We start from the raw sequence: 27,191 nt of genomic DNA on the forward strand, positions 1-27,191 counted from the left end.
CATCGCTGTTACTGATCAGGCCCAGGTCTGTTGCTTCATCAGAAAATGTCAGGTTTTTTGTGTTTTCATGTGAGGCTGCACAGTCGTGTGTGTAGTGTTTGCACAGTATGGGACTGAGTACACATCCTTGAGGAGTGCCGGTGTTCATGAGTAATGTCCCGGAAGCAATGTTTCCAATGCTGGAAGATTGTGGTCGGTAGATGAGGAAGTCTGAGATCCAGTCACAGAGTTGGGGCTTCAGTCCTAGGCTGAGTTGAATGCTGAGCTGTTGTCAGTGAACAGCATTCTGATGTTGGTGTCCTTGGGATACCTACATACCTACATGGGCCCAGACAACACCCGTCCCGGGATGTTGTCTGGGCCCATGTCCTTGCAGGGCGTTGATTTTCCTCAGGGCTCTGCATACGTCAGCTGCTGACACAGTGAGCAGTGGTTTGTGTGTTCCATATTCTAAAATACAATTGAATTGGATTTGGCTGCAACTGTTTACCCCTAAAACTCCAAAAGTTTTCCATGGACTCAAACACTTCACCCACTCAGCCATTGGCACAGTGGTGAGTAAATAATTAGGTCCAAATTTTCTGGTGAACTATCTCTTTAATATTAGATCACTACATTTTGGTTTTTAGTTAGTTAAGCTTTATTTCAGACACAGGTCCATCAGTATTAAAATAAAATAAAAATTAAAAATTTCAGAACACAAATGTAGAATACAATCATCACACGGTACCACCACGCTGGGTTTAGGAACACACACAGACTTTTGTTCCAGTGTTTCTAACCAGATGAGTCGCGTCAGATGTGAGTCAGTTGATCGAAACATGAAACTGTGCATAAAATTCCTCAGCAGAACATGAAAAGTGGAAACATGGTGAGCCACACACATTTTGCTTGAACTTGTCCATCTCGGATGTTTTAGCATAATCCAGACTGTGTCAACACCTGCCACCTGAGGATTTCTCAGTTTCAGATACAGGTGTCAACATGTTGGCTTGTGCAGACATTTTTAAAGCACTGACACTGCCTCACATTTTTTCCCCCTAAGGATGTGACCCAGATCTCTTTTTACAAATGTTTACAACATTTAAGACTTTGTCTGCCATAACCAAAGAAAGACAGTTTAGCTTCTGATGCTCCTTAGTTCTAAAATCCATTATAAAATGTTTAAAGTTATATTGAATGTACTTAACTTGAACATACTCTGGTGGTTGCTGTAAACCAGCACTGTAAGGAGAAGAGAAAAGACCATCAAATCATCAGCATACATCAGATGGTGAAGAAGGCTACCCCCCCCCCCCCCCATCATACAGCATGTCTTCTCAGAAAGACCATCCACATTCAGATTGAACATCATTTATTTTTGCTTTGTGTAGGTGCTTTGATTTTCTTTGTTCCCTCAACCCAAGGCAGAATTATTTGATGAAGAAAACAGAAATGTGCTTTGTTTGTTTCACTATCTGTAATCAACTTAACAGAATGAAATTACTATCCAAGCAGCATAACGTGACAGCTCTTCCTGGTAAGGAGGGTGTGTAGATGACACATTCGTTATAAACCATGACTGGCTCTTTGTTAAATAAAAGTTGCTTAGTCTCAATAAGAACATTGAGAACATTCCTGTCTTCATTTCCTTTCATTTGAATGTCCACCAGAGACGACTTAACTACTATGTTGTTGTTCCCTCCTGTTGCACCCAGCTGTTTTGTTTTGCTCTTTTTAGAATCATAGCATATTACTAATTGAATATTAATTATTCATTCTCCACAATAAGTTTTGTGTCATCAATCCTTGACGAGTGGTCAGAATTAACTAGAGTTCTTTAACCTGTTGCACGTGTGTGTGTGAGAGAGAGAGAGCGAGAGAGAGAGAGAGAGAGAGAGAGAGAGAGAGAGAGAGAGAGAGAGAGAGAGAGAGAGTCAGTCTGTTTTGTTGTTGTTGGATACTTGGATAGTTGCGGTTCACACTCCAACACAGTAGATGGCGATGATGCCCCCGGTCGTTGGTCGCCTCCCGCCATTAAACGGAAACAAAATATACGGAAGGGACGTCATCGTTTGCTTCTGGGTCCGACACGGAAATAGACCTGTCAACAAACGACATTGATTTGTTTTACTTAAATGTGTCGGTTTTCTTTCTTTCTTGAGACAGATAGATCCAAAGGCCCACAACATGAAGTCTGTGAACAGCCAGTGAAGCGGCCTCGGCTAGCTGAAGCTACACAGCTAGCGTTAGCTAACACTGCGAGCTGCTTCCACCTCACTGGCTGCGAGAGGCGGCTTGTTTGCGTGACGTGCGGGACAGTAAGCTGATTGAACAGGCTCCAGTAAATGGCCTGCACTTTAGAGAAAGTGTTGGGCGATGCCCGGACCCTTCTGGAGAGGCTGAAAGAGCACGACACGGCCGCCGAAGGACTCATAGAACAGTCCGGGGCCCTGAGCCAGAGAGTGCAGGGCATGAGAGAGGTGGGGAATGACCTCCCGGACAAGGTATGGACGAATGTCTCCACACAAAGGCTGTTCATGAAAGTACATGTTTACTGCTGCACAGAGTGGTCGAGCAGGATTCAGCTGAGCTCTGTAGGATTAAACTAAATACCACAGGTTGTCTGTCATGTTTGGAAGGGGAGGGTGAGGTGAGGGGCGTTCAGCTGCAACATGACACCTCAGCACTACATTCTACACACTGTACCTTTTTTAAATTACATGATTTCATTAGAATATTCATAAATATATACATCTTCAGTTTATAATTTCTGAAGCGTCCATCATCCTTAACTCTAACCCAGTAGCATCAATACTGATGCGTATACTTTATATAGATATAAAGATCATTCATATGCCCCTGGTATGTGCATGGTTAGACTCAGGTTCATTTGAACTCACTTACTTCTATGGAAAACGGTAACTCAAGTTAAATGTGTAAATTATTTGCATGATGTTCTTCAAATTTCTTACATTACTCTTATATGTTTTGTTGATCTGCAGATATCAATAATGACGTGACATTCCATAATTGATGATTGTAGGACATTTTATATCACCAATTATTATGGGGGAAGGGGTAGATTTTTATATATTGCATGTTCTCAGAGACGCATCTTTCTATATATATGAAGTTCATTTGATAATAAAACTGAGAAAGCTTTTCCATTGATTATCTTCTTTTCCTTTCACTTTCTCCCCCCCCCCCCCCCCTCAGCACACAGAAGACTCTTCTGAGATTCAGGAGCTGACCAAATACAAGCCCCATGTTCTTCTGACTCAGGAAAACACTCAAATCAAGGAACTACAGCAGGAGAATAAAGGTGAAAAATAACCCCACTCACTCCTGTTGATTGTATGTCTGGGGTTGTCTGTTTTTCTCCAACCCTCTTCGTGGCTGTCTGTGCAGAGCTATGGTTGTCTCTCGAAGAACACCAATACGCACTGGAGTTGATCATGGGTCGATACCGCAAGCAGATGCTTCAGCTTATGATGGCGAAGAAGGAGCTGGACACCAAACCAGTGCTTAGCCTCCACGAGGACCACGCAAAAGTACACTGGCTTTCTGCATTTGCTCAGTCATGATTAAACAGTGAAATATGTAAAGTTAGAAATTTACAGACTTGAGGATCAACAGCTTGCATTGTAATTCTCCAGGAAGTGCAGAACCAGGTGGAGCGAATATGTGAGATGGGCCAGGTGATGAGAAGAGCCGTGCATGTGGATGATCAGCACTACTGCTCTGTTCAAGAGAGGCTGGCTCAACTAGAGGTGAGCTCAGTAGAACCAACTGTAGATGTTTCTCTATATGTGGACCCGTAGTTTGTGTAAATACAAAACAATATCAACCAATGGCATGGTGAACATTTTTTAAGTGGCTTATAATGACAACTTCTATAGCATTAAACATGACAAAAATAGCCATGAGGGTTGATATATATATATTGATAATAACTATCTGTAGCAATGTTTTTTGATTATCGTGTCAAAAAGAAACACTGTTGGATTTTTAATTAATGAGTTGCTTTGGTTGCTTGGACCCAGATATACCTGCTTAAAGGTCGAGTTAATGTTTCGTATACATTTTTCATTTTTCAGTGGTGTAAGTGCCATAGATGTTAATCAATAGATCATGGCTGAAGGGTTTCCTAAATATACATGTCTGAAAACGTAGATTACCAAAACCCAAATTGTCTACATGGCCCGATTCCAGTAGAGTTTAAGTATGTAAGAAAATATTATAAAATATATATTTTTTGTGTGTGTTTGGATGAACTGAACCTTTAACACTCAGTATGGCACGAGTACTATTTTCATGAAATGTTATCCTGTCGCGTTCAGATTGAAAACAAGGAGCTGCAAGACCTCCTGGTCATCAGCAAGAGCTCCGTGAAGGCAGCGAGAGAGGAGCCCGACCAGCCAGCTGCAGTAGCACGGGAACAGTTCCCTCAACCCGAGTCCAACGAGTCACCAGAGCAGCTTCAGTGTGAACTGTGAATGAGGAAACAAGTCCTTCGGGACCAGGAGACAGGGTTGATGATCTCTTCAACTGTGTACACCACATTGTTTTTATTTTCTTATTAAAGATGGAATGCAGTCAGACCACAGCATCTGTTTTGTAGCAAAGGCCACTCTTAACACATCATTGACTGTCATGAGCATTTACCTGTGGTATATCTGGATGGTAGCTCTCACATATGGACATCACATGTATGTACACACACACACGCACGTACTGGAGGCAGCAAAAGCAAAGTGGAATTATTTTGTTATTTGCCAAAGATGCATTTGCTCGTTAATTACAAAGTTTCTACCTCTTTGTTCCCCCTTTGCTGTTCACTCCCATTCACATTATGTAAAATGCTCATCAACACCCTGCTACAACTTCACTCGATGGAAACTGATGAAATCGCACCATTTTAAGTAGCTGTGCTTGATAATCACTTCGCCAACATGACGACTTTTGGCTGTTTCATACAGTTTGGCTGCTGAGAAGCGACAGTGGTTCATATATTTGTGATCGTCTATCATTTTAATTAATTTGATACATTTGTCTTGTACTTAAATTGAGTGTCTTAAACACCAGTTTTCTAGTTTTGGATGCAGAGTATTCAAATGTACCAGCTGATGGCACATCTTTATTTAATGGTAACATTTCAAAATATGCCAACTTTTTGTTGAAATGGATATTAAATGTTTGTGGTCTGTATGTTCTCCGAAATTCTATATTGTCATCTCAGGAAATCAGTGTTAAGGTGAACATGCTGAAATTACTACATGACCGTGTAATGATTTGTGTCAAACTAAATTTCATTCAAGAACTTTAAAATAAATTTGTAATAAATGCAATAGTTGTGCATCTGTGGATGTTTTATTCTGTTATATATATACTCACAGAGCCCATTGTTAGGAAGACCAATAAACCAATCAAGTGGCAGCCGTGGGATGTAGAAACAGGTCAAGAGTCTGAGTTAATGTTCACATGAAACATCAACATGATGTTAAAATGTGATCTCTGTGGCTGACCGTAGATGGTAGGAAAACATTACTTATTAATCAATGGACACAAAATGACTGGTATCAGCAGTTCAGGCTGCTGGTGGTGTAGTTGAAAGGTCAATGTTTTCTTGCTACACTTGGCCACTCAGTACTGTACTTGACACAGAAACAATACCTAAGTGCAATATTACTATGTTTTTTTAATGTATAATATGTTATTTTCATCATATTAGGTTCAATATTGTGCTATATTCCATATTACTTACTGCCACTGAAGTATTAGTTAGGGTTAGGTCTCACATGACTCCTTTTCATTAATGTCATTAATGCACTACATCTGTATTTTATTTTCAATTATAGATTTATTTAGACTTCCTACTCTTAATACTAGTATTAAAGCTCTTAATACTGTTTTACTCTAAGGAACTGTTTTGTATATTGTGTTGAAGTATTATAGGAGCAAGAATTTCCTTCAGGAATGATAAAGTCTATCTTATCTTAACAATAGAAAGTGGAGAGGAGAAGCAGGTGGGGACCCTCAGAAGTGTACTTAGACCCAGAGAAACCTGATCTACAAATCGGCGATGGAGCTCTATACATGTCAGGTAATAACTATTTATACAGAGTTTGTGTAATTGTGATAATAAATACTACCAAAGCACATTGGACTCAGGTGCCCTCGTTTCTATATATTTAATTATTTACCACACGATGGCGACTTTGAGCCGCGTTGCTTGTGTGTAACGTGTCGCGAGGTTTGCAAGAGCGGCTCAATGTTGCGTTCACGTGCACAGGCAAAAAGGAGCTTTTCGTCTGTTTGGGTGATTTAGTCTCGTTTACTCCACCAACAGCATCTTTTCTACATAGTTACACTTTTCAAAAGGCGAAATCAGCCTGAAAACCCTTCTTCTCCTCCCCTCGTTTGTTCCCGCGCACTGACCCCAGCAGTGTATGTCCGACCGGCCGTGAACGCAGCAGTCCACTTGACACCTCGCCTTGACACAAGCTAGCGAGCAGCATGTCGGAGAAGGAGCTGGGGAAGAAGTGGGACCGGTGCCTGGCAGACGGTGCCATCAAGATCGGTAAATATCCCCGATCCTCCCCCGTGTAACCACACCGTCATTTCCCAGGAATCCGTCAGAGAACGAGCAGCGTGTCCACGGTGGTCCTCTGCTGTCATTGGGTGGGACCGAAGCTAACTAGCTAGCGCCAAAGGACTTACAAAGGACAAGTGAATGACCAGACACAGGCAGGAGTAGTTTATTTAATGTGAACGTGAACTAGGGTTAATTATGCAGTTTAACCTATAAAGGGCAAACCTCTGGTCTTGTTAGCTTAGCCTTTTCTCTTATTAGAGTTATTGGGTTCTTGGAAAGAGCCCAAGAAGAAACGTCATTCAGAAAAGGTTGAATTGACGTCTTGCTGCCTTGTTTACATCTTTGCTGCGACATTAAAACCTTTTTTTTTTTTTACGAGACTTGAGTAGCCTCTGCTGAATTCGTCATTCTTTCAAAACACAAACCAATGTTTATTATAATGCTATGTAAATATTATCTCAGGTTATAACTCCACTGGTTTATAGATCGGTGGTAAGGAGCCCTGGGAATATATAATTGAGCAGCAGTGGCGAATCTAGGACCTCTCTTAACCAGGGGCCGTAAAGGGGCCACAGTTAACACAGAGGGGCCAATTACATACCCAACATGCATAAACAATTTGTGATTTGGAAAAGGTGCACGTTCTATTCAGTCCCTGTTCACTGTTAAATCTATAGCTTTGAGCAAAGACACACATCATTGAATACAATCTGAAAGTTGACCCTTGTTCAAGCAAATTATGTTCCTCAAAAAGCTTAGAAAATAGGATTTTCTCCACAAATTGACAGGACAGGACAGGGCCACTTCAGGGCCCAAGCAAGCTCATGTTTAAATTTATTAGCCGGCTCAAGTCATCTTGGTTTTAAGAAATATTAGATTTAGAACTGAACGGTCCCAGTATCTTATTTTTTGTGCTTTTATTTGTATTTTATTCTTTGTAATTCTGAGTGTTCATTATGTAGCCAGGCTTCTGCCAATAATTTGAGCAGCCAAGGGATTGTCATTTGTCACTGAATCATTTGTTACTACATCAGCAAATGAATTAGCTCTCTTTGTATTAAGGAGGCTTTGTACAAACATGTCCCTGAAGCAGTTAAAGGAAAACAATTATGAGGCCACATGATCGAAAGTAAAGATTCAAATGTAGAGTTTCAAGTTCATAGAAATTAAATTATTACAAAATGTTGCTATGGCTCATGATAAATATAAAATTCTATAAATACATGCACTTAAGTGATCATATGCTCACAATGAATAGAAATAAAAGAATACATTTAAATGGTTCATTAGAGACACTTGTTGACTGTTATTTGTTTCTTTTTTCAGGCACTGGACTGGGGTTAGGACTCGTGTTTTCTGTTCTGTTCTTTAAACGTAAGTAGTTTGAAAGGTTGTGCTGCTGCATCTTGACTCTTTAATTTAGCTCTGGGGTCTGTGCCAAGAGGAGCAGAGCCAGCAGTGATGCTGCAGAGCACACATGTAGTTTTCTGCTACTGCCAGCAGGGAAAGGCTTTTGCGTTCATCAGTCTTTTGAGTGTTTTTGTCCGTCACATTTTTCTAAATGAACAAATAGTTTAATGAAAATTCATAATCGATAGTCTTTAGTGATTTTGAGAAACAGAATTTTAAAAGAGAGAAACGGACCAGTGAGTGCAAAAGATTTTACACATAATTTCTCATATTTCTTTTATCATATTGTGACGTGCATCTGTGTTTATTTAAGTGCATGACAAAATGTAAAGCACCTGTTTCATTTGTAGGGCACACATGGCCGATTTCCTTCGGCTCAGGGGCGGGGCTTGGCATGGCATATACCAACTGTCAAAATGACCTCAGGTCACATTATGTGCTGCACAGAAGAGAAAAGGTTAGTTTGCCAATACAATGTTAAACACGCTACAGAAGAAAATCCTTATTTCTAACTCAGAGTAACAACCCCATTTTATTGTTCATGTAAATCAACATGTATGTAATTGTCTTCTGTTTTCTTTAACAGGAGCAATAACTGCAAGTCAACGAAGGACTGTCTTTTTTATTTTTTTGAATTTGTTCTTTTTGTTTTGATTATGGGAGAGTGGCCATTTGCACTGTTCCACAGTTAGATGAATGTCTCTCTGTTGATCGGTCCATCCCTAGAATGACTCAGTATGATTTGTTTGTGCCTAATCAGGACAGTCTGTGTTTATTTAATAAAACAATTATAACAGCAAAAAATGATGCCCTGGTGATGAAGTTTTTTCTCAGACGCTTTATAAAGGACAAAACAACCTATTTATCAGTTGGCCAATAAAAGTTTGCCCATATGAGCCTTTCACAGACACACTGGTACCTGCATTTATGTTTACCAATATGCACAGATATGAAAACTTTTATTTGAAAAAATAAACTTAATTCCATTTCTAAATATTAAGCTGTATGCGATTTCCACAAAGTCCATATCGCTGATGCTCGAACAAAACCCAATATAAACCATAAAGCAGTAGACAATAATTATGTGATGAATTACCTGACTACAGCTCATACAGTCCAAGCTGTAATGGTGGTAGTTGAATAAGAGGTGTCAAGTGTCGGTGAAGTTTAATTTTTTCAGTTTATATGTGAGGGCATGTGGAAGTGATTTTCTCAAATACATCGGGGAGGAAGGGGGGCGAGGGCAGCAATGCAAACGCCGTCCCATAAGGTGGTAAGCCTGGGAGGGGGGGGGGTCAGAGTGTTGGCAGCAGTTGAGCGGATGTGGCTGGTGACTGGGGCGTAGTGATGGAGATGAGTCATGAGGGGGCATGAAATCGGAAAAAATGAAAGAGTATTATGTTTAGTATTTTACAAGGTTGTTGAAATCATGGAGTGCACTGGACTTTGCCTTGTGAATGAAGTTGTTTAATGTTTAGTATTCAAGTGCTCCTCTCGGGGAGGTCATTTATTACTGTTGTCATACCGTGTTGTTTAGCTTGAGGGGGAAGTTGGAACAAGGTGAAGATACTTTCAAAATGCTGTGAGAACAGAGAATGTATTTTTTGTTATCATTGAAAATACTAAGAATTAACTTGAACCTTTATTGACTGCTTACATAAGTCACGCTTTTAAGTACAGAATGGAAGCTCTCTAGGTATTTTGTCGCTGACAACAGAAAAAAAGAACTTTATTCTTAAAAGCATCTACATGACAACGAGTGGTGCAGCCAACTGGGTGACAGATTGCACAGGCGGTGTACAGATCTGTTATCAAGATGTGATGGATGGTTTGCAGTTAAATGCCTTAGCAACAGCAGCTGTCAATAACTGCATCATTTAATAAATCAAGTAAAAAAATAAATAAAAAGGAAATTTCTGAGGCACGACTATCTGTCTGGGTAGAGAGATGAGAAAACAGCTGAGTTATTCAATCTTGTAGATCATTAAAACATTAAATAGTCCACGGAGGTAAATTCTGTTTACAGGACTTATAGATTTAGCTGTCACCTTTTTAAAAGAAAGAAGATGTCTAATAGTTCTAAATAGTCACACACTAAATCCTTTATTTTAAATTTAGCTTAGAAAGCAGGTAAAATCTCACTTAATTGTTTTTTTATCTTCATCAGAATTCAGTAATAGTTGTACTTAAATAGATAAAAAATACCATGGCCAAACACAGAGAAAGACCACCCACACTATGATGCAGAATGAGCATTTCTTGGCTGTGATGGAGCATGCTTATGCATTAACAGCTCAATGCTTTGACACGCTCCTTCTCAGTAGGCGTGCGCTCAGGCTGGGATTCACACTGGAGTGGCCGACAAAGGGATTAACAGGAACCGAGAGATACGGGGGGGAGCATCTCAAGGACCATGATACCTGTAGAGCACTTGTGAATGAAGCCCTGCTGACAAGCGACTGCTGCACACTTTTGTCTTGGTTTCACGCTCTCTCTCCCCCCCACCGCGCTTTTCCCCCAGAATAAAAAAAGGTCTGGTGAAAAGGCAGCAGCGCAGCAGCTCAGCAAAGGACTTGCAAAAGCCACTTCTGTGAGGTGAGGAAATATTCAGAGAATCGTCTCCGGTTGTTCCTTTCCCCAGCACCTCTCTCGTATGCCTCATCTGTCTGTGTGCCCTCCTCCTGTGACTGTCATCATTGTGACATGCTGCTTCAGACCCTCTGTCAGACCTCGGATGGCTCATTCGGGCTCTTAGCCGTGGATGAGGCAGGGACACGCAGGAGGGGATGAGGAGATGAGTGAAAGTCTGTTTATTTTTGGTCAGGGTACTTGTGGCAGTGGAAGTGAGCCTGGGACACCTGGATGCATTCCTGCCGAAAGGAGATGGAGATTCTAATTCATGGAGAACAGTTCGATTGACCTTCACCGGGAGAGGATTGGATGGCTTCTCAACAAAAGACCTCTTTGTCTTCTCTTTGTTCAACAATGTTCATGAAGTGAGAGCTTTGGCTGGAAAGGAGCGCTGGTTAAAGTCGGTAACCTTCAGTGGTGCCTGAAGAGGAACCTCAGGAGCTTGTTGATCGATCGCTTGGATCTGGCACCATGACCGACTCTCACTCGTCTGGCTCTGTGGGAAACTACAACAGCAGCTTTCCCACCACCGGTGCATGGAACATCACTGGCAGCGGCCCGTGGCTGTTGGCCTTCATGCTGACTGTCATCATCCTCATGACAGTCTGTGGCAACGTGTTGCTCATCGCTTTGGTGTTCGCCCATCGCTCTCTGCGCTGCACCTCAAACTGCTTCTTGGTGTCTCTGTTCCTATCGGACCTGATGGTGGCCCTGGTGGTGATGCCCCCGGCCATGCTCAATGTGCTGTGTGGGGCCTGGGTGTTGTGGCCCGCGTTCTGCCCGATTTGGCTTTGCTTTGATGTCATGTGCTGCAGTGCATCCATCCTCAACCTGTGTGTCATCAGCCTGGACCGTTACCTCTTCATCATCTCACCGCTGCTCTACAAGCAAAGGATGACCCCACCTCGAGCGCTCCTCCTGGTGGGAGCTGCTTGGGGGCTGGCGGCACTGGCCTCCTTCCTGCCCATTGAGATGAGATGGAACAGCTTAGGCCTCGGCAATGGACACTCACCTGTACCGGGCGTCAGCAGTAGCAACATCACCTCCTACTCTGACACACTGTATCCGGCATCCTACTTTCAGCTGTCACCACCAGGAGGCCTTTCCTTCCAGTGCCGCCTTCGGGTAACCTTGCCCTTTGCTTTCGTGGCATCTGTGCTCACCTTCTTTTTGCCCTCAAGCGCCATTTGCTTCACCTACTGCCGGATCCTCCTGGCAGCACGGAGACAGGCAAAGAGGGTTGCGGCTCTGAGCCACCCACCGCACCCACACCCGTCTCTTGGGGAACCGTCCAGGCCTCCTTCACCCGGGGTCGTGGCCGCACAAGCACAGCGGGATGGAGATGATTGCGGGTACCAGGAACCTCCTGTGTCACAAAATGCACCGGTAAGAAAGAAAGCTCAGTACGATAACTCAGATACGGTTAAAGAAGTTGAATTGCTCAGAGGGCAAGTTATGACCTCTCGTCTTGTCAACAACGAATCAGTCATCACCACCAGCTCACGCAAGCAACGGAGACGTAGTTATAGGACCTTTAAGGGTTGCTCAGTGTACGAGTGCCGACCAACACACAAAATAAAACATAGGACGATTTCTAGGATGTAAGTGAAACTGTAAGTGGAGCAAACAAAAAGCATTTTTTTTTAACCTTTCTAGGACCTACACCCACTCTAATCTTTTGTGTTTTTCCGTTTCAGAAGTACTGCTGTGTGCATGTGTGTGTGTGTTGTCTGGGTCGTTTACTGGCTGTCTGCAAGGACGCTGAGAGGAAGATGCTCTTAAACACTTATTCATCATTATCAGGCTCTTAAAAATAATGGGACAGTCTGAAAAATGTTTTGCTGCTCTGTCATCTTTACCCAGAAATGTATAAAAGATGAGACTCTGCAAAAAAACAAGAGGTAATCATGGTGGGGAAAGTACAGACATTGTCTGTATCTGTCACATTTATTCTCTCTCTCTCTCTCTCTCTCTCTCTCTCTCTCTCTCTCTCTCTCTCTCTCTCGCTCTCTCTCTCTCTCTCTCTCCCACACACATAGTGTCGTGTCGTCGTGAATTCAGAGGACATTACATTGATTTCTTGGAGACTTATTCCAACCTTAACCATACTTACTAGTTGCCTAACCTTAACCTAAACCATAACCTTAAGATTGTCTTAACCTCAAAGTTGCCTAAAGGAAGAATAGTCTTCTTATTGTGATTCAAGTCCCCACAACATAACTAAAACCTGGACCACACACACATAAATATGTGTGTATATTCATTGGGATAAAACAGTGAAAAATGTATGGATAGTAAATATAAATTACAATGTCAGCAAATGGGCTGAGGGACATAGCATATTTGATGTGTCAGGAATACAGGTAAATTGCATGATTCAGAGAGGATTCAAGGGCCTGATTACCTGATGTGTTATCAGGGTTATTGCTTGTAAATATTTTTTTAACTTATCATAGTCACTTTTTGGGGACAGCAACTAACTGTTACAACAATATCACAAATAACTTATAAATTGCACTTATAAATGCACTATTAGCATAAAGAATGGAAACTGTCTGTTTACCACCTGAAAAGCCGAAAAATGACGCATCCTGAATTAGTTGCTCCACAAATAGAAATTAAAAAATAAAAGATTGGGATTTACTGCCAAGAAATATAATGTATTTTATGTATTTTTATTATTAATATGTGGTTAGGGGTAAGGGTTGACCCCTAGCCCAACCCCATATATATATATGTAAAAAATACCCAGTGGCTATCGATATACCCCCCTACGGAGCACTCTATATAAGAAAAAAAAATTGCCAAAATGGTCAGCCAAAATACAGTCATGTACTTCACGTCAAATTAGTTCCCTTTCAGTCGATTACTTGGTACAACACATGTGTGGGATATAGAAGACACCTCCTTTCACACCTTTAAGGCAGATGGCGTGTGATGCCCCGCCCACCAGTCAAAAACGTCTGTCAATACTGCAATTCTTGGAACAACCACCCCCAATTTTTTTAAAATAATTACATCTATTGTGATTATATTGTTTTTATTTTGATGCTTTCAGATTGTTCCGCTCACTTTAACTGTGATCTGTCACATCTCATCTCATGTTGTGTTGAACTGTGTTTCAATGTGTTTGAATACATGTCTCATAAAGGGAATGGAACAACCACCAAGAAAACGTCTTTACTGCTCAGACAGGCTGCTGCTCCGAAATGAATGTGGTGGAAACCCTGTCTACCTTATACTGGACAGAGTACACTTTTAAAAGACGATTTTAAAAGTTAGTTGAAAAAAATATATATCCAGAGACCCCCAGAATTTAGATTTTGAGGATTTCAGGGGGTCTCAAGGATCAATCAAGTATTTTGCACCCTGTATATATATTATCCTTGTTTTTTTGCAACTGTCAGACACAGCCAGTCTCAATCTTTCCCTCTTGTCTTGCTGGTACTGACCCTTTAGTTCAGCTCTCTTAGCAAAATGCAAACTCATATTCTTATGCGTGTCATTAATTACAATTCTTTCCATTTTCTACTGTCGCGGCAGTCCGTTAACAGTGAGCGCCGCCTGGCTCGAAGGCATGGCCGGAGGGCACTGAAGGCCAGTCTGACACTGGGAGTTCTCCTGGGACTCTTCTTCAGTGCTTGGCTCCCCTTCTTCATCACCAACATGGCTCAGGTCAGTTGACACACCAGACTTTGCCAAACCTCAGGCACAGAAATGTAAAATACAGGTAACATGATATATCAATGTTCAGCCCGTAGGTCAAACAAATCACGGAATTGAGATAGATCAGATCAAAGACTACTGCTACGAATGCCCTGCCCTCCAGGACATCGAGCACAGTTTTATGGAAACCATTTGGCTTGAGAGGATCTCCTCCAACGACCAGGACTGTTCAGTTGGAGCAAGCCCAAAACTGGGAAAAGCTGGCAGATGTAGGCCAGCAGTTTACAATCCCATCACCACCATTACATTTTACATTACATTTCATTTGGCTGACGCTTTTATCCAAAGCGACTTACAATAAGTGCATTCAACCCTGAGGGAACAAACCCAGAACAACAACAATCAAGACAGTACAATTTCTTCGAAATAAAGCAAAACTACAAAGTGCTATTGGTAAGTGCCATTTTAGTGCAACCAAAGTGTTAGTTTCAAAAGTGGTTAGTTTTTTTTATTTATTTTTTTATTCAAGGTACAGTTGGAAGAGGTGTGTTTTTAGTTTTCTGCGGAAGATGTGTAAACTTTCAAATGTCCGGATGTCAATTGGGAGCTCATTCCACCATTTAGGAGCTAGGACAGCAAACAGTCGTAATTTTGATTAGTGTTTAGCTCACAGTGAAGGAGCAACGAGCCGATTAGCCGAAGCAGAGCGGAGTGAACGTGCTGGTGTGTAATGTTTGACCATGTCCTGGATGTAAACTGGACCTGATCTGTTCACAGCATGGTAAGCAAGTACTAGTGTTTTGAACCGGATGCGGGCAGCCACTGGTAACCAGTGAAGGGAGCGGAGGAGCGGAGTAGTGCGAGTGAATTTAGGTTGGTTAAAAATCAGTCGAGCTGCTGCATTCTGGATGAGCTGCAAAAGTCCTGGTACTCTGGTCCAACACTCTGCATGTCATCTACCCTGTATCCTTGGAGGATGCATATGAAGCAAATGAGAGGAGGAGGCTGCGTGCAGTCGGCCCGGGCTGCAGGAGTCTTATTGCAACATGCACCATCAGGTTGATCTAAGAGCCAAGAATCCATGGAGAAGCACTGCGCCAGACGATTGTAGAAATATCAGTGACTGCAGAACGCTGCATTCAATGGCTCTGGATCGAAAGACCCAACCTGGGCCCCAAGGTGTATGGAACACACACCCAGGTCTGATCAGCCTGAGGGTGTCTTATGATTAAAAGGCTAAAATACCCATTGACACTAAGGCACCCGACTGATGATACATCACTAATGTCCACTGGTGGTCGCTAACATCGGCTGGTTGGTGGCAACTTATCATCAAACGTACTCTGGGTTTCTCACCATCTTGTCCTAAAGATGAGCCGTTAGGGGCAAATAGCCTCTGTCTGTTCAGGTTGCCTTCACCTTTATTGAGTTTGATTTACAACATTTCGCTGAGTTTTACAAAGTCTGTCTCATTTGGAACAGCTCTCCCATTTCAGATATCTCAGTGATTCAGAGGTTTTCTCACAAATACATGTGTGTGGCGAGCACAAAAAGAATGTGAAATAAATGAAAGAGAGAGAAAAAAACAACAACACTTGGATACCGATCTATTTTTTTAGTCGCCAGCCTTAGCGTCACCATCAAACGAGGAAATAGATTTGCATTTCAGCTTCGTGCGGATGACTCATTCCAAAGCCCAGAAAACAAAAACACAGCGATTGACCATTTATGCATGCTATTCTTTCTAAGGAGTTGATTTTGACATGATTACACTGAGCCCACATACACACTCAATTCTCAGTGAACTAACGGGAAAATAATTGAATCTCAATTGGTAATGACACTTGCCCTGTTTTTCAAGCTTTCAATGATCCAGTCATTTTAATTTCCCATCTGTGCCCTCTCGCTTCTCCCCTGCGTAACATGGAGCACAGACACTTGACTGTGTCTGTCCTCTCCTTCCTTTTCACACTCAATGTGGTGTGTGAAACTCACCCCCCCCATTCCCACCGCCTCCCTGTCTCATCTTGGAAGTATTGGAAGCTCTCCTCTAACAGCTGCCTCCTCTTTCACTGTCCCTCTCTAAACCTGCTGGTTGTGTTGGAGATCAGAGTTTTTATTGGTCAGATGCAAATATGATATAAATATATGTGTAAGTTAAAGGTGCTCTTTCTAGTCTTCATCTTCACGATGTTTTTTTTTCAATATTTTAAGTGGTGTGATATTCTTGCCTATTTTTTCTTCTTCTTACTTTCATTTTTCAGCCCATTGCAAGATTTCTTGGCAGCATACAACAACACAATAGAAAAATGTCCTTGTGCATGTTTCTGTAATTAATTTGACATTTTTCCTCTGATTTCTTGTTCATTCTTTTCTCCATCTCCATTCAGGCAGTGTGTGAGTGCGTCCCCCTCGCCCTCTTTGACGCCATCACCTGGCTGGGCTACTGCAACAGCACAATGAACCCCATCATCTACCCGCTGTTCATGAGAGACTTCAAGCGAGCTCTGGGTAAGCTCTTGCCCTGCTGCTCTTCGCTGTCGCCAAGGAGACCCTCGCCCGCCCTCTCCCTCTCTCTGCGCAACTCAGGAGAGCCCAACATCGCCAGCACGCCGCCCTCTCCCTTGGCCTCTGACCCCACACATCCCCCCGCCACCGCCACCGATGCTGTCAACCTGTTTGATGCCGAGCATGCTGGGATTGAGTTGCCTCTGCTTCTTCCCAATCAGGTTGAAACCCTGGATTAACGTGTTGTCAGGGTTTGTAGTGGAAAAGTGATTGGAAACAAATGACACTCGGACAGTTCAAGGATTTACTGACCTTGAGTTAAAACAAATTCACATTTAAAAATGGGTTTTTCATGGTCACAGAAAAACAATGAACACAAATTGAATGATCTCGACCTTATCTTATATGTTCCTTTCAAAGGGTGAAATGTGGCTGGAAAAAAACATGTCAGGGTTAAGGCTATTTCAAGTTATCGGAGCATGTAAACAATATCAGCAATGTAAACTCTCTATGTTGGCTGTTTAGTAAGCAGTGTCTCACAATAGTGCCGGTGGAATAGAGAACGAAAAGGCCTTGAAGAAAATACATTCACTGAATTGCCTGCGGCCTTATGGAAATCAAATTACTGTGATAATATCCATAGCAACCAAGCAACGAATGAAAAGAGGGAGGAGAAATCACCTATACAGTGGCATCCACTGAAACCTGCAAAGCACACACAGTGTTCACAGGTATATGGTCTCACATCGAGTTTAGAAAATAAATTCTCACATTATTTACGGTTTTTTTAAAACAAAAATCTAAATTGTTATTGAATTATCACATACGTCAAAAACAAACATTTAGTGGTTAAACAAAGCAGTACTTCTGGGGTTTGTCACTTCCAGCTGCCATACGTGTGCACCGGCTCTTGTGCTGTCTCTCGCATGTCAGTTTGTTGCAAAGGGAATTTATTTTTTCTCCAATGGCTTCAGAGGATGAGAGTTTACAGGGAAGCAGCTGGTCCACTAACATGCTCTTTACAAGTTTTGCTGCCTCTGTTCGTGCGTGTGCTATGTTGTCCAGTGTGTATCATCCCAGCTCCATGATATGTGTTCCTTATCCGGGTCGGCCTCCTCTACGCCGTCACACTGTGCATTAGAAGCGGATTCCGAGCCATCGTCAGTGTCCTTCTCCTCAGATGCATGTGGTAAATTGTTCCTCTCTGCGATATGATTCTCTGGTTCTGTGTCTGAGATCTGACTCTGATCCAGCAGGTCAGAGATATCGGGGATATCCCAACCGTCACCTGACTCCTCCTCATTCTCCTCGTCCTCCTTCAGGTCGCCATTTTTCTCCGTCTCAGTCTCCTCAGCTGGGTTAATTGTCTCAGTCTCTTGGTCTTGGTCAGCAATGTTCACTGCCCCATTTATAACCTTCACAGACTGAGGAAGAGCGAAGGAGGCTCCTGGCACTTCTTTGGTTGGAACTCCGATCGCCACCAAGATGCTGTCCATCTGACGCATGTAGTCCAAGTGACCTTTCACCTGAGAATCAGAAACATGGCTTTATGTCTTTGATTAAAAAAAGGATATGTATTTATGTAAATGTTTGTGTAGTTTTTTTTTAACATTTATAAAAAAAAAAAGAGATTGTGAATATTATTTATTATTTTGTACAAAAAGTGTTACTATTCCCCAGGTTTATACTGTATGGTGCTTCAGATAGGTCAAGTATGTTTGTAATGTTTTTTGTTTATGTTTAGTTGTGTGTGAAATGTTCAACCTCTGATACTTTGCCTGGTTCAAAAATCTATTACATGATATAGGAAGTTATATGGTGGATTTTCAAGGTGGCAGGAAGGCATCGTTGTGAAGTGAAACAGACCAGCAGGGGCCTTTATTTTTATTATTATTAAAAAATGTTATCCGACTGTCCTGTTTAAAGTGCTATTAAAATCTCGTATTTAATTATCTTGCATCATGTAAATTATGTCATTGTAACAATTTTTTATATGAACCACTAAAATACCAATCTCTTAAAAAGGTGTGTCTTTGTTTAAAGCTGCACTTATCAATATGTTCTATCAATAAACTAGATTTAGATTTTCAAACTAAAAGAAGCCAGAAGCATTTCAAAACTTCTCAGTTTTAGCAGCTCTAAAACTCTGGAGTAGTGGAAATAAAAAATAGTAATTTTTTTTGTACCACAGTCGAAAAACAGAGAAAGCCTCAATGACTGATACCAACAGAAATGAAAGTATCCAATCTGAGGGAAGACATACATGACTTCATAACTTGCATAAACCTTTGTAACATAGATAAAATACTATGGCAGAGCAGCCAAAGATACATTTTGGGGAAAGATATATGTTGAAGATTTTCTTTTGTCTGTAATCAGGTAGCATTTTGTCAGTTCTTATTTCTTCGTATTAATAAGTATGGGAACCTTAGAACACATGTGAGCCCTGAAGGTGGCTGCTGCATGTGGTGGAGGTGAAAACCTTCAGGTAAAAAACATGGAAATCTATTCAAATACTTCTATTATTAAGGAAGCTTTACGGGTCCTAATCTAAATATAAGCTCTGACTCACCACGGAGGAAAGGTCCACATTGATTATGCGCCGATCCTGGATGTTGATTGGATGTAGCCCAGCAACAGAGAATTGTGCTGCTGAACTGCGGTACAAAAACCCCAGGAGCCAGTCCCCACTGTTAGATGGATGATACAGAAGGTTTTGTACAGTCTTTAATTCATACATTTCGCTTTCAATAGAGTCTATTCACTGAAATATAGAATGTAATTTACTGAAGGACTTCAAAATGTAAACATACAACTACAAGACCTCTTCAGGATTTTGCTTTACCTGCAGTATCCATTAACTATTTTTCCAGCCACTACCCTTGCCATTCTCTCCCAGGCCTTTTCGGAGCCGTCCACTGGGGCCCCCAGGAGGACCACATCCTCCACTACGCCTTCACTCCCTGAGGATTCAGTACCATGGAAATTAATTAGTTGCTCCAAACATTGTAGGATATAAAGACTTCGGAAAAATTGGAGAAAACCAAATGAGGTTAATTAAAATTTGATTACACAGCTTAAACCCACAATTAAATTATTTAGAGCATTAACATTAAAAAGATTGCTTAGCAAGTCATGACTCGAGCATTTTGAAAAGTAAAATGATGTGAGCATGAGTTTTCTATGAAACAATAGTGTTTGTACCTTGGTCATTGGCAAGCTCCTGCAGACAGTGGTAGATAACTCTCGCCCCAAGACTGAAACCTATGAGGCTGACAGGACGCTTACCCTTCACATACACACAGAAAGAGAAACACTGAACATAGTGTATTTGTTGTCTCTGATATACGGTCCTATTTGAGGTTAAATCAATGGTGCATTAAATTTATATTTGAAGGAAACTAATGCAATTAATCATGTGTACACAAAATGCTACGATAAAGCATGTATACAAACAGAGGTAAGAGGAAGTGCTCTACCTGCTGTCTGCTTCTCAGAACCTGAGCCAGATGCTTCCCCACCTCAGCCGAGCGGTTCAGACAGATGCACCAGGGGTGGTCGATGACGCTGGCTGCTGCCAGCAAGGACGCCGGCCACGTCAGAGCCGTCACGATGCCTGCTCAGTATGAAAGTATCAATTCATGAAACCAAACACTCAATAAAAAATGAAATGGCAACTGCTTGATGAGCAAGATGTGACTGTTCAGCAAAAAAACAAACATCTCTTTACAGTAAACCACAAAAGCTGAGTTTTGGTTCGAAAGGTTTTGATCAACAACCCGAAACAATACATTCACAACAAGTACAGATACTCTTGTATCTAAACACAGATCCAGTTTAAAGACTTAGCCTACATCCATACTACTACATCAAAGTTTGAAAAATGTAATAAAAGCTCGTCTGTTGTTCCGTATCTGTAGCAAAGTTGATGCTTTTTGAAATTAAAACGTAGTAGTGAGCCTCTCTGCATGATCCACCTCCTACCTGAGAGCACTGTGTACTTCAGAGCCTCCTGGGCCACCATGCTGACCAGCCCGTCCAACAGGGAGGCCATGGCCGAGCCCAGTTCCCTGAGGAAGCTCGACTCCCACACCAGGCAGTACTGTTCCCCGCATTCACCCAGAGTGCACCACGGGGCTTGGAACGAATCTAGAAGACAGCAGTTGTGTTTTTATGTAAAGGTCGCAAAAATGAATAAGCAGAACATGTATGTGAAGGGGGCCCCAAGTGAGTGGAGTTGAGTGTTTGTTTTAGAGGGTGAAGAGAGCTGCAATGTTTTATGTAAGAGCTAAACTTAAGTGGTCTGTTGTATAATCTACTACTTTAGCACATTGTGTGCAGGAGTGCTGTATGTGTTATCATCAAATTAGTGTTAGTCTTATTTAATATTGTATGTAATTGACCTGGCTGAGACCTTGAACCTACCTCACAAGGACATGTAGATAATGCTTTTCAAAAAGATCACAGCAAATGGGTTAGGTAACTATTTTTATTTTCTCTTTTGTGTGGCAGTGAAGGTTCTGGCACTGACCCTCCTCTCCAACAGGACTGTTATTTGTAAAGAGCTTTGTAAACTCCACTATATTACTTCACAGTTGTGGTTAGGGATGCTGTGGCTGCATACTTTGAACCAGTGTATATGTAGTGCTACATTGTCTATCATGCACTTCTGCAAGCAATATATTATGCTCTAATTTTCCCTCAATTCAAATTGTATGCTAAGAGCTTTAAGTACATGATTATTACAAGTAGTACTATGTGATATGAATCATGAATTTATACAAATAAATATGACTGTCTGGGCTTGTGGACACTGGGCCGACACCACACGAGCAGTAAAGGGGCATGTTTTCTTTTTTGTTGTTGTTATATTATGTCTGAAGAAGAGGGTGCTTGGGTTAACACACTATTTTCCCCTGAAACTCCTAAAGACTCAAACACTTCACCCACCCCTCCATCGCCATAGTGGTAGATAATTAATGCATTTTCATTTTTCGGTGAACTATCCCTTAAAGTAAGGAGTTGCTGCTGTTTTCCCACCACTAACATTTCCTGAGCTCGCCATGTAAGATCAAACATCAATTCGCTGTTTAGTAGCCATCATAAATTCACCCTAAAAATATAAATGGTTCTCTTTGTAGGTAATTTATAGGGTTATATTTACATTGCAAGAAAACAATACAAAAACTGATTAAGGAAATTGTATGTGGTTTTAATTTGATAGCAGATGTCGCACTTACTGTATTTACCACTGCAGAGCCAACCTGTTACTGCAATGGTCAGGTGAAGATGCTTCCCAGAGCTTAGTGGCAGGAATTCAAATTCCTCTATTGCTCCAACACACTTTTGCATCTTATAGCCTGAAGAAACAAAAATAAAAATGAATGAGCTGTTAAAATGTGTACTTTTCAAGCTCAGTTAAAATTCTACAGTTGATGATATTTTTCCAAAAACAGTCACATGTGGTACGATGCTCATACCAGTCAGTCCAGCCCCTGCTGCTCCAAACAGAGAGGCCATTATTGCAATCCCAGTGGCTGAGCCCAGAGCAGCAGCCCCCCCGGCCCCCAGCACAGCACCGGCCCCTGCTGCCACCAGAGGGGCGGCCAGCCCACCTGTCACACCTGGAAAAGATGCAAAGATCTCAGTCAGGACCAATATTTGTCAGGTGAAGGATTTTACAGGTAAGTTAAGTCTACAGAAGGAAAAATGCCCCTTTTTTATGATGAAATGTGTATTAACAGTTGATTAGCTGGTCAACTGGGAGCTTTCATATAAGATAATAGATGTTTTCAATGTCTATTTGTAGTTGAATCAGCAATAATCACCAATCACAGCTCCTCCGCCCACAGTGGCCAGTCCAATGAGGAGGTAACGTCGTAGCTTTCGTCCTCGTTCTCTCCTGAGCCGCCGACAGGACTCCACTCTGATGAAGACAGATTCAGACCGATTGTCGTTATTAGCTGTAATATTAATTGTCTCTGAAAATTTAAAATATCAAGTGACCTCTACTGCATCTACATATTCAACAATAAGCTGTTTGTTTGTGCAGCGCCATGCAGAGCGTTGTGGTGTCTGACACACACAAGATTCACCAAAAATAAAAAAAGCATGTATCATTGAGCATTTGAATTAACTGAAGTTAAAGGTTTATAATACCTTTAATTAAATACGCCACAGATCAAGTGCGGTCTTGATGTTAGCACTGTAAAATGCCCCATGTAAACGTAGCTACTGACTTTCACTGTCTGTTAGCAACCCCTCTGTCCCCCCCCCCCCCCCCCCCCCCAACCACAACTTACTCGCTCTCTTCTCCTGCTTCCTTCAGCCTCTCTCCCAGTGTTCCCTCAAAGTCCTCCAGCTGCCGTGGAGAGACGTCCAGCAGACAACTGACATGACGGATGAGAACCCTTGATCTGGCATCGTACTGGCCTGAGGTTATGACATACCATAAAAGTTAAAAGTTAAAAAGAATCAGGCTTATGTGTGTATATGTATATATATATATATATGACTCTACACCTATTTTCAATGTCTTACATTAAAGAATTCTTACCATCTTTGACAGAAAAAGACACCAAGTCCTGGAAAAAAAAGAAGAAGCTCAACACATGTTTGTAGAAACCAGTGTTTCTCATTAATTATCTGAACTGTGGCAGTCCACCATACTCTCATTAGTCCTGCCACAGTTTCATAATGAACCAAGAATTGTTTTCACTTCTCATAATAACGTTCCTTGTATATCTATGTGCGGCACCATTAAAAGCTCTTTTTGCCACGTGCTTGTGTTATAGATCAAAAAGTTGTTACAGAGACTTTTGAATTTCTGCAATTATTATTCATTTATACATTTCTATTGGATATGTTACAGACACCCAATTGCTCACATTTTTCTGGTCCTCATTTTCTTTGGCACATCTATATTTGCTGTTTCAACCCAACCCAAATTCCCAGTGCAATGACAACACATCCTGTTCCGAGTGTCAAACACCTGTATGATAGGGGTGGCCCCTGTGGCCAGCAGAGGTTCAGCTTGTAGGGTGGAGATGAAGGTGTCGGACCCCTCAAAGCCCAGGCCTGACAGGAAAGCCCCCATGACTGGCATCACCGACTCGTCCAGGTCCAGCCAGCGGACCAGTCCCTGCAGGAACTGTTCCCTGAACACACTGAGAGACGCACAACTCCTCAGCTCCTCAGGTCAACATACAATGCCGTTAAAGCCTGTTGTTCAGTTTAGCTGAGAAGTTGTAAGTGGACAAAGAACAAGCATTTTTTTATTTGTACAGACAGGGGCCTTCAGAAAACCCTTTTATTATTAGTGAGTTAATGTACTTGAAATTGAAATGGTATATATTAAAAATGTTTAGGCATAATGATCAGGGTTGCCTTTATATTTCTCCCCTCTCTCTGTTCACTGCATGGATCAGTCTGCCTGCTTTCCAGTAAGACCCATGTGTTTTCAGGTGTCTGGTATTCACACTGGTTGCGTGGATCATAGAGCTCTGGGGGGTTTTCATTCTCCACATTCTCCACAACAAGTTTTGTGTCATCAATCCTTGACGAGTGGTCAGAATTAGGAAGAGTTCTTTAACCTGCTGCACATCGGGCATTGTGTGTGTGTGTGTGAGAGAGAGAGGGACAGGGAGAGGGAGAGAGAGAGAGAGAGAGAGAGAGAGAGAGAGAGAGAGAGAGAGAGAGAGAGAGAGGAGGGAGACTACTGCCCATCACCTGACCAGCCTATGACTACAGCCTTTGTGAGGTTTCTGGTGTGACTCATGTATTTCCTTGTATACAAACTAGTCCTATACTCCAATAAATACCAGTACTTTACAGTATGAAACCTTGCATCTCATGCAAATACTTCAGGGTTAGGGGTCCAGTATTATATTCTTTTACAGGGCCCAAAAATGGAAAGGACTCACTCATAGCAGTGTAATGAGGACAGCACTGTGGCTCTGTGTCTCTGGTACCTGTTTCCATGTCCTTTACACATCTGTCCCAGGGTCACGCCACACAGAGCTGCATACGCAAAGCGGCCCTGTTCACTGAGCTGTCTGCCAATCAGCTCCTCTGGGCTCTGGTCCCATGGAGGAGCTGCTGCTGCTGCTGCTGCTGTCCCCGGCCCTCCTGGGTCTGAAGTGATAACAGGACAAGGTTTAATGATTAACATGGAGGCCGCAGATTGACTCAGACACATCACAGCAGAGACAACATGGCACGGACCCTGGTAGATAACTTGTCATCCGCAGAATTGTAAGATAGAGTGTGAACCAGGGCCGGGTCTAGACAGGCATGTATGAGGGGGCAGCCACAAATCTTGAGGGGGCATTGTGCTTTATTATATTATTATTATTATAAATAGGGATTTAGTTTGAGGGGGCACAACATTTATTTGAGGGGGCCAGGCCCCCTCTTGCCCCTGCCTAGACCCGGCCCTGGTGTGAACACAAGTACACCAACCTTTCCAAGAAACAAATGCTGTTGCTTATAATTATTAAAAGTAGTGACATCTGTAGAGGCATGAGTATTACCAGTAGCTATATCTGCATTCTTTATCAAAATGGCACAGCCTAGACATTGAGAGACAACCCATTGCGTGAGTACTTTTACTTTTAATACTTAAAGTAAATTTGTACTTGTACTTTAACTGAAGTACTAAACCTCAGTACTTCCTCCACCACTGCACGGGACACACACGCACCTGTTTAAGACACTTGGATCTCAAGCTGATACTTCACGTATATTGTTATTTAAACACTTGTACAACGTCTAATACCATTGGCGACCATGCCGTATTCACCAGAAGATCCCAGTGATTCGTGAGAATAGAGTCAAGCTCCACGATATTTGTCTTAATGTGGCCTGTAACAAATGTAGAGTTAAATTGTGCGGTTTTCTGATGCAGTTTGGTTTGAGGTTTGGTTTGAGCAGCTTCACGGAACTAGGAAACATGGAGTCTAACTTTGAGTTTCTCCGATGAACTGATATGATCTCAACTCACACGGAATCTGGTGTTTATAACTTTTCATTCACAGCTTTGACTTTTTCAAAGGAACCTCAGCCGGGCGAGTGGTGTCTCCTTAGCTCGTGGCTAGCAGCTAACGGTCCACATGGTTCATATGAGCAGGACAATAAACCCAGGTGTCTCCTACCTGGATCCGGACCTTCACACGGTCTGTGGGCAGAACCGCTGCTGGGTTTCTCCTCCATTGCTGCTGATATCACGACTCTGAGCTGTTGTTGTGTTCACAGCTCGGTCCGCTGACAGCGTCACAACAACAGAACTCCTGCAGCCGATCGAGGAAATCACCTCATTTCAGGATCCACCGGAGAATAGTAAAGCTTCTAAAATGCAGAGTTCTATGCGACTAAAAACATCGAAGTTGTTTGCGTGGTTTCTCGTTTTAGGAAGCTGACATTTGTGACTGTCCACGAAGGCACCATTAGTTTGAAACTTGTTGAGTGACGTAACGTCCACGTACGCTAAAGACGGGACAGGGGTCTATTCACAAATATGGAGTACATTTGTTTTGGCCAATGCCCAACTAGGAATGTGTGCATCTTTACAGTTTAATATATTGAATAAGATTCCGTCTTGTTTATTTGTTTGTTGTTTGTTCAGTTTCATTTCCGACTCATATAGATCCAGCTTTGCAACCACTTTATGATATAAATATTACAAATACATGTGGATTAAAGTTGTTCAAAGGTAATGAATTTTCTAATAAAGTTCTAGATTATTTTCATAATTCTATCAAATTGACAGGTCATCATTATATATCAGGTTTCCCATTGGTATTTCACACTGGTGAGGCTCTGTCAGTTTCAAAATCATGGTTTGTTAAATATATGCTGAAAAATAGTAGTAGTCTAATAATCTAATCCATGATCCGGTTTATTTCATGATGTTTGCTTTCTAGTTCACAGAAGTCGGCCCTGAGGGTGACTGAAGTGGAGCTCATCAGGTGTTGAGGGAAGTGTGATAGCTGCTCAGGGAACACAGTCAGAAATGTTCATCCATGTACTTATAATGGTCTCAGTGCTGTTTCTATTATAATTGTTAAATATACGTACAATTCATGGATCTAAAAATCAGGATCCAGGTAATTTAAATGTGCTTTCTACTAGTGTGATGCTGTCTTTTTATTTTTTATTTTTCATTTTTATAAAATCCCTTTATAAAGAGAGGAGGAACAGGAACACTATTGGTGGCACAAGATCCCAAAATCCAAGCTAGTACAACTACTGGCCAGCAGGTGTGAGTGTAACATTTACTTTCACATTTCCCTTCTATTCCTTGTTCACTTCAGACGGCTGAATTATTACTGTTTATATAACGTTTTGACATGCATCTTAATGCTCTGACAAACTGAATCCAGCACTTAGCATTTTTTATAAT

At 41.8% G+C, this 27,191-nt stretch overlaps 4 protein-coding genes across 4 annotated transcripts; 3 read left to right on the forward strand and 1 right to left on the reverse strand.

The window, feature by feature from the left end:
• The first annotated feature begins 2,054 nt into the window (after positions 1 to 2,054).
• On the forward strand, positions 2,055 to 5,330 carry sike1 (suppressor of IKBKE 1). The gene is made up of 5 exons (XM_061074410.1): positions 2,055 to 2,486; positions 3,199 to 3,304; positions 3,391 to 3,533; positions 3,639 to 3,752; positions 4,323 to 5,330. Exons 1-5 carry the CDS (start codon positions 2,328 to 2,330, stop codon positions 4,476 to 4,478), a joined length of 678 nt encoding a protein of 225 aa, XP_060930393.1. The 5' UTR covers positions 2,055 to 2,327; the 3' UTR covers positions 4,479 to 5,330.
• A 1,122-nt stretch (positions 5,331 to 6,452) lies between these two features.
• On the forward strand, positions 6,453 to 8,794 carry micos10 (mitochondrial contact site and cristae organizing system subunit 10). The gene is made up of 4 exons (XM_061074910.1): positions 6,453 to 6,562; positions 7,904 to 7,951; positions 8,338 to 8,444; positions 8,574 to 8,794. Exons 1-4 carry the CDS (start codon positions 6,499 to 6,501, stop codon positions 8,580 to 8,582), a joined length of 228 nt encoding a protein of 75 aa, XP_060930893.1. The 5' UTR covers positions 6,453 to 6,498; the 3' UTR covers positions 8,583 to 8,794.
• Positions 8,795 to 11,089: 2,295 nt separating this feature from the next.
• htr6 (5-hydroxytryptamine (serotonin) receptor 6) lies at positions 11,090 to 17,031 on the forward strand. Its single transcript, XM_061074739.1, has 4 exons — positions 11,090 to 12,004; positions 14,032 to 14,034; positions 14,162 to 14,293; positions 16,675 to 17,031. The coding sequence occupies exons 1-4, from the start codon at positions 11,090 to 11,092 to the stop codon at positions 17,029 to 17,031; spliced, it is 1,407 nt and encodes a 468-aa protein (XP_060930722.1).
• Positions 17,032 to 17,082: 51 nt separating this feature from the next.
• tmco4 (transmembrane and coiled-coil domains 4) lies at positions 17,083 to 26,263 on the reverse strand. The gene is made up of 14 exons (XM_061074738.1): positions 25,945 to 26,263; positions 24,763 to 24,925; positions 23,784 to 23,958; positions 23,349 to 23,376; positions 23,095 to 23,224; positions 22,621 to 22,718; positions 22,273 to 22,416; positions 22,033 to 22,152; positions 20,777 to 20,941; positions 20,272 to 20,408; positions 19,997 to 20,081; positions 19,638 to 19,755; positions 19,365 to 19,482; positions 17,083 to 18,318 (listed from the first exon to the last, which is right to left on the reverse strand). Exons 1-14 carry the CDS (start codon positions 26,000 to 26,002, stop codon positions 17,845 to 17,847), a joined length of 2,013 nt encoding a protein of 670 aa, XP_060930721.1. The 5' UTR covers positions 26,003 to 26,263; the 3' UTR covers positions 17,083 to 17,844.
• Between the last annotated feature and the right edge of the window lie 928 nt (positions 26,264 to 27,191).

The sequence above is a fragment of the Limanda limanda genome, chromosome 7 (genome assembly GCF_963576545.1).
Source record: "Limanda limanda chromosome 7, fLimLim1.1, whole genome shotgun sequence".
Classification (NCBI taxonomy): Eukaryota; Metazoa; Chordata; class Actinopteri; order Pleuronectiformes; family Pleuronectidae; genus Limanda; species Limanda limanda.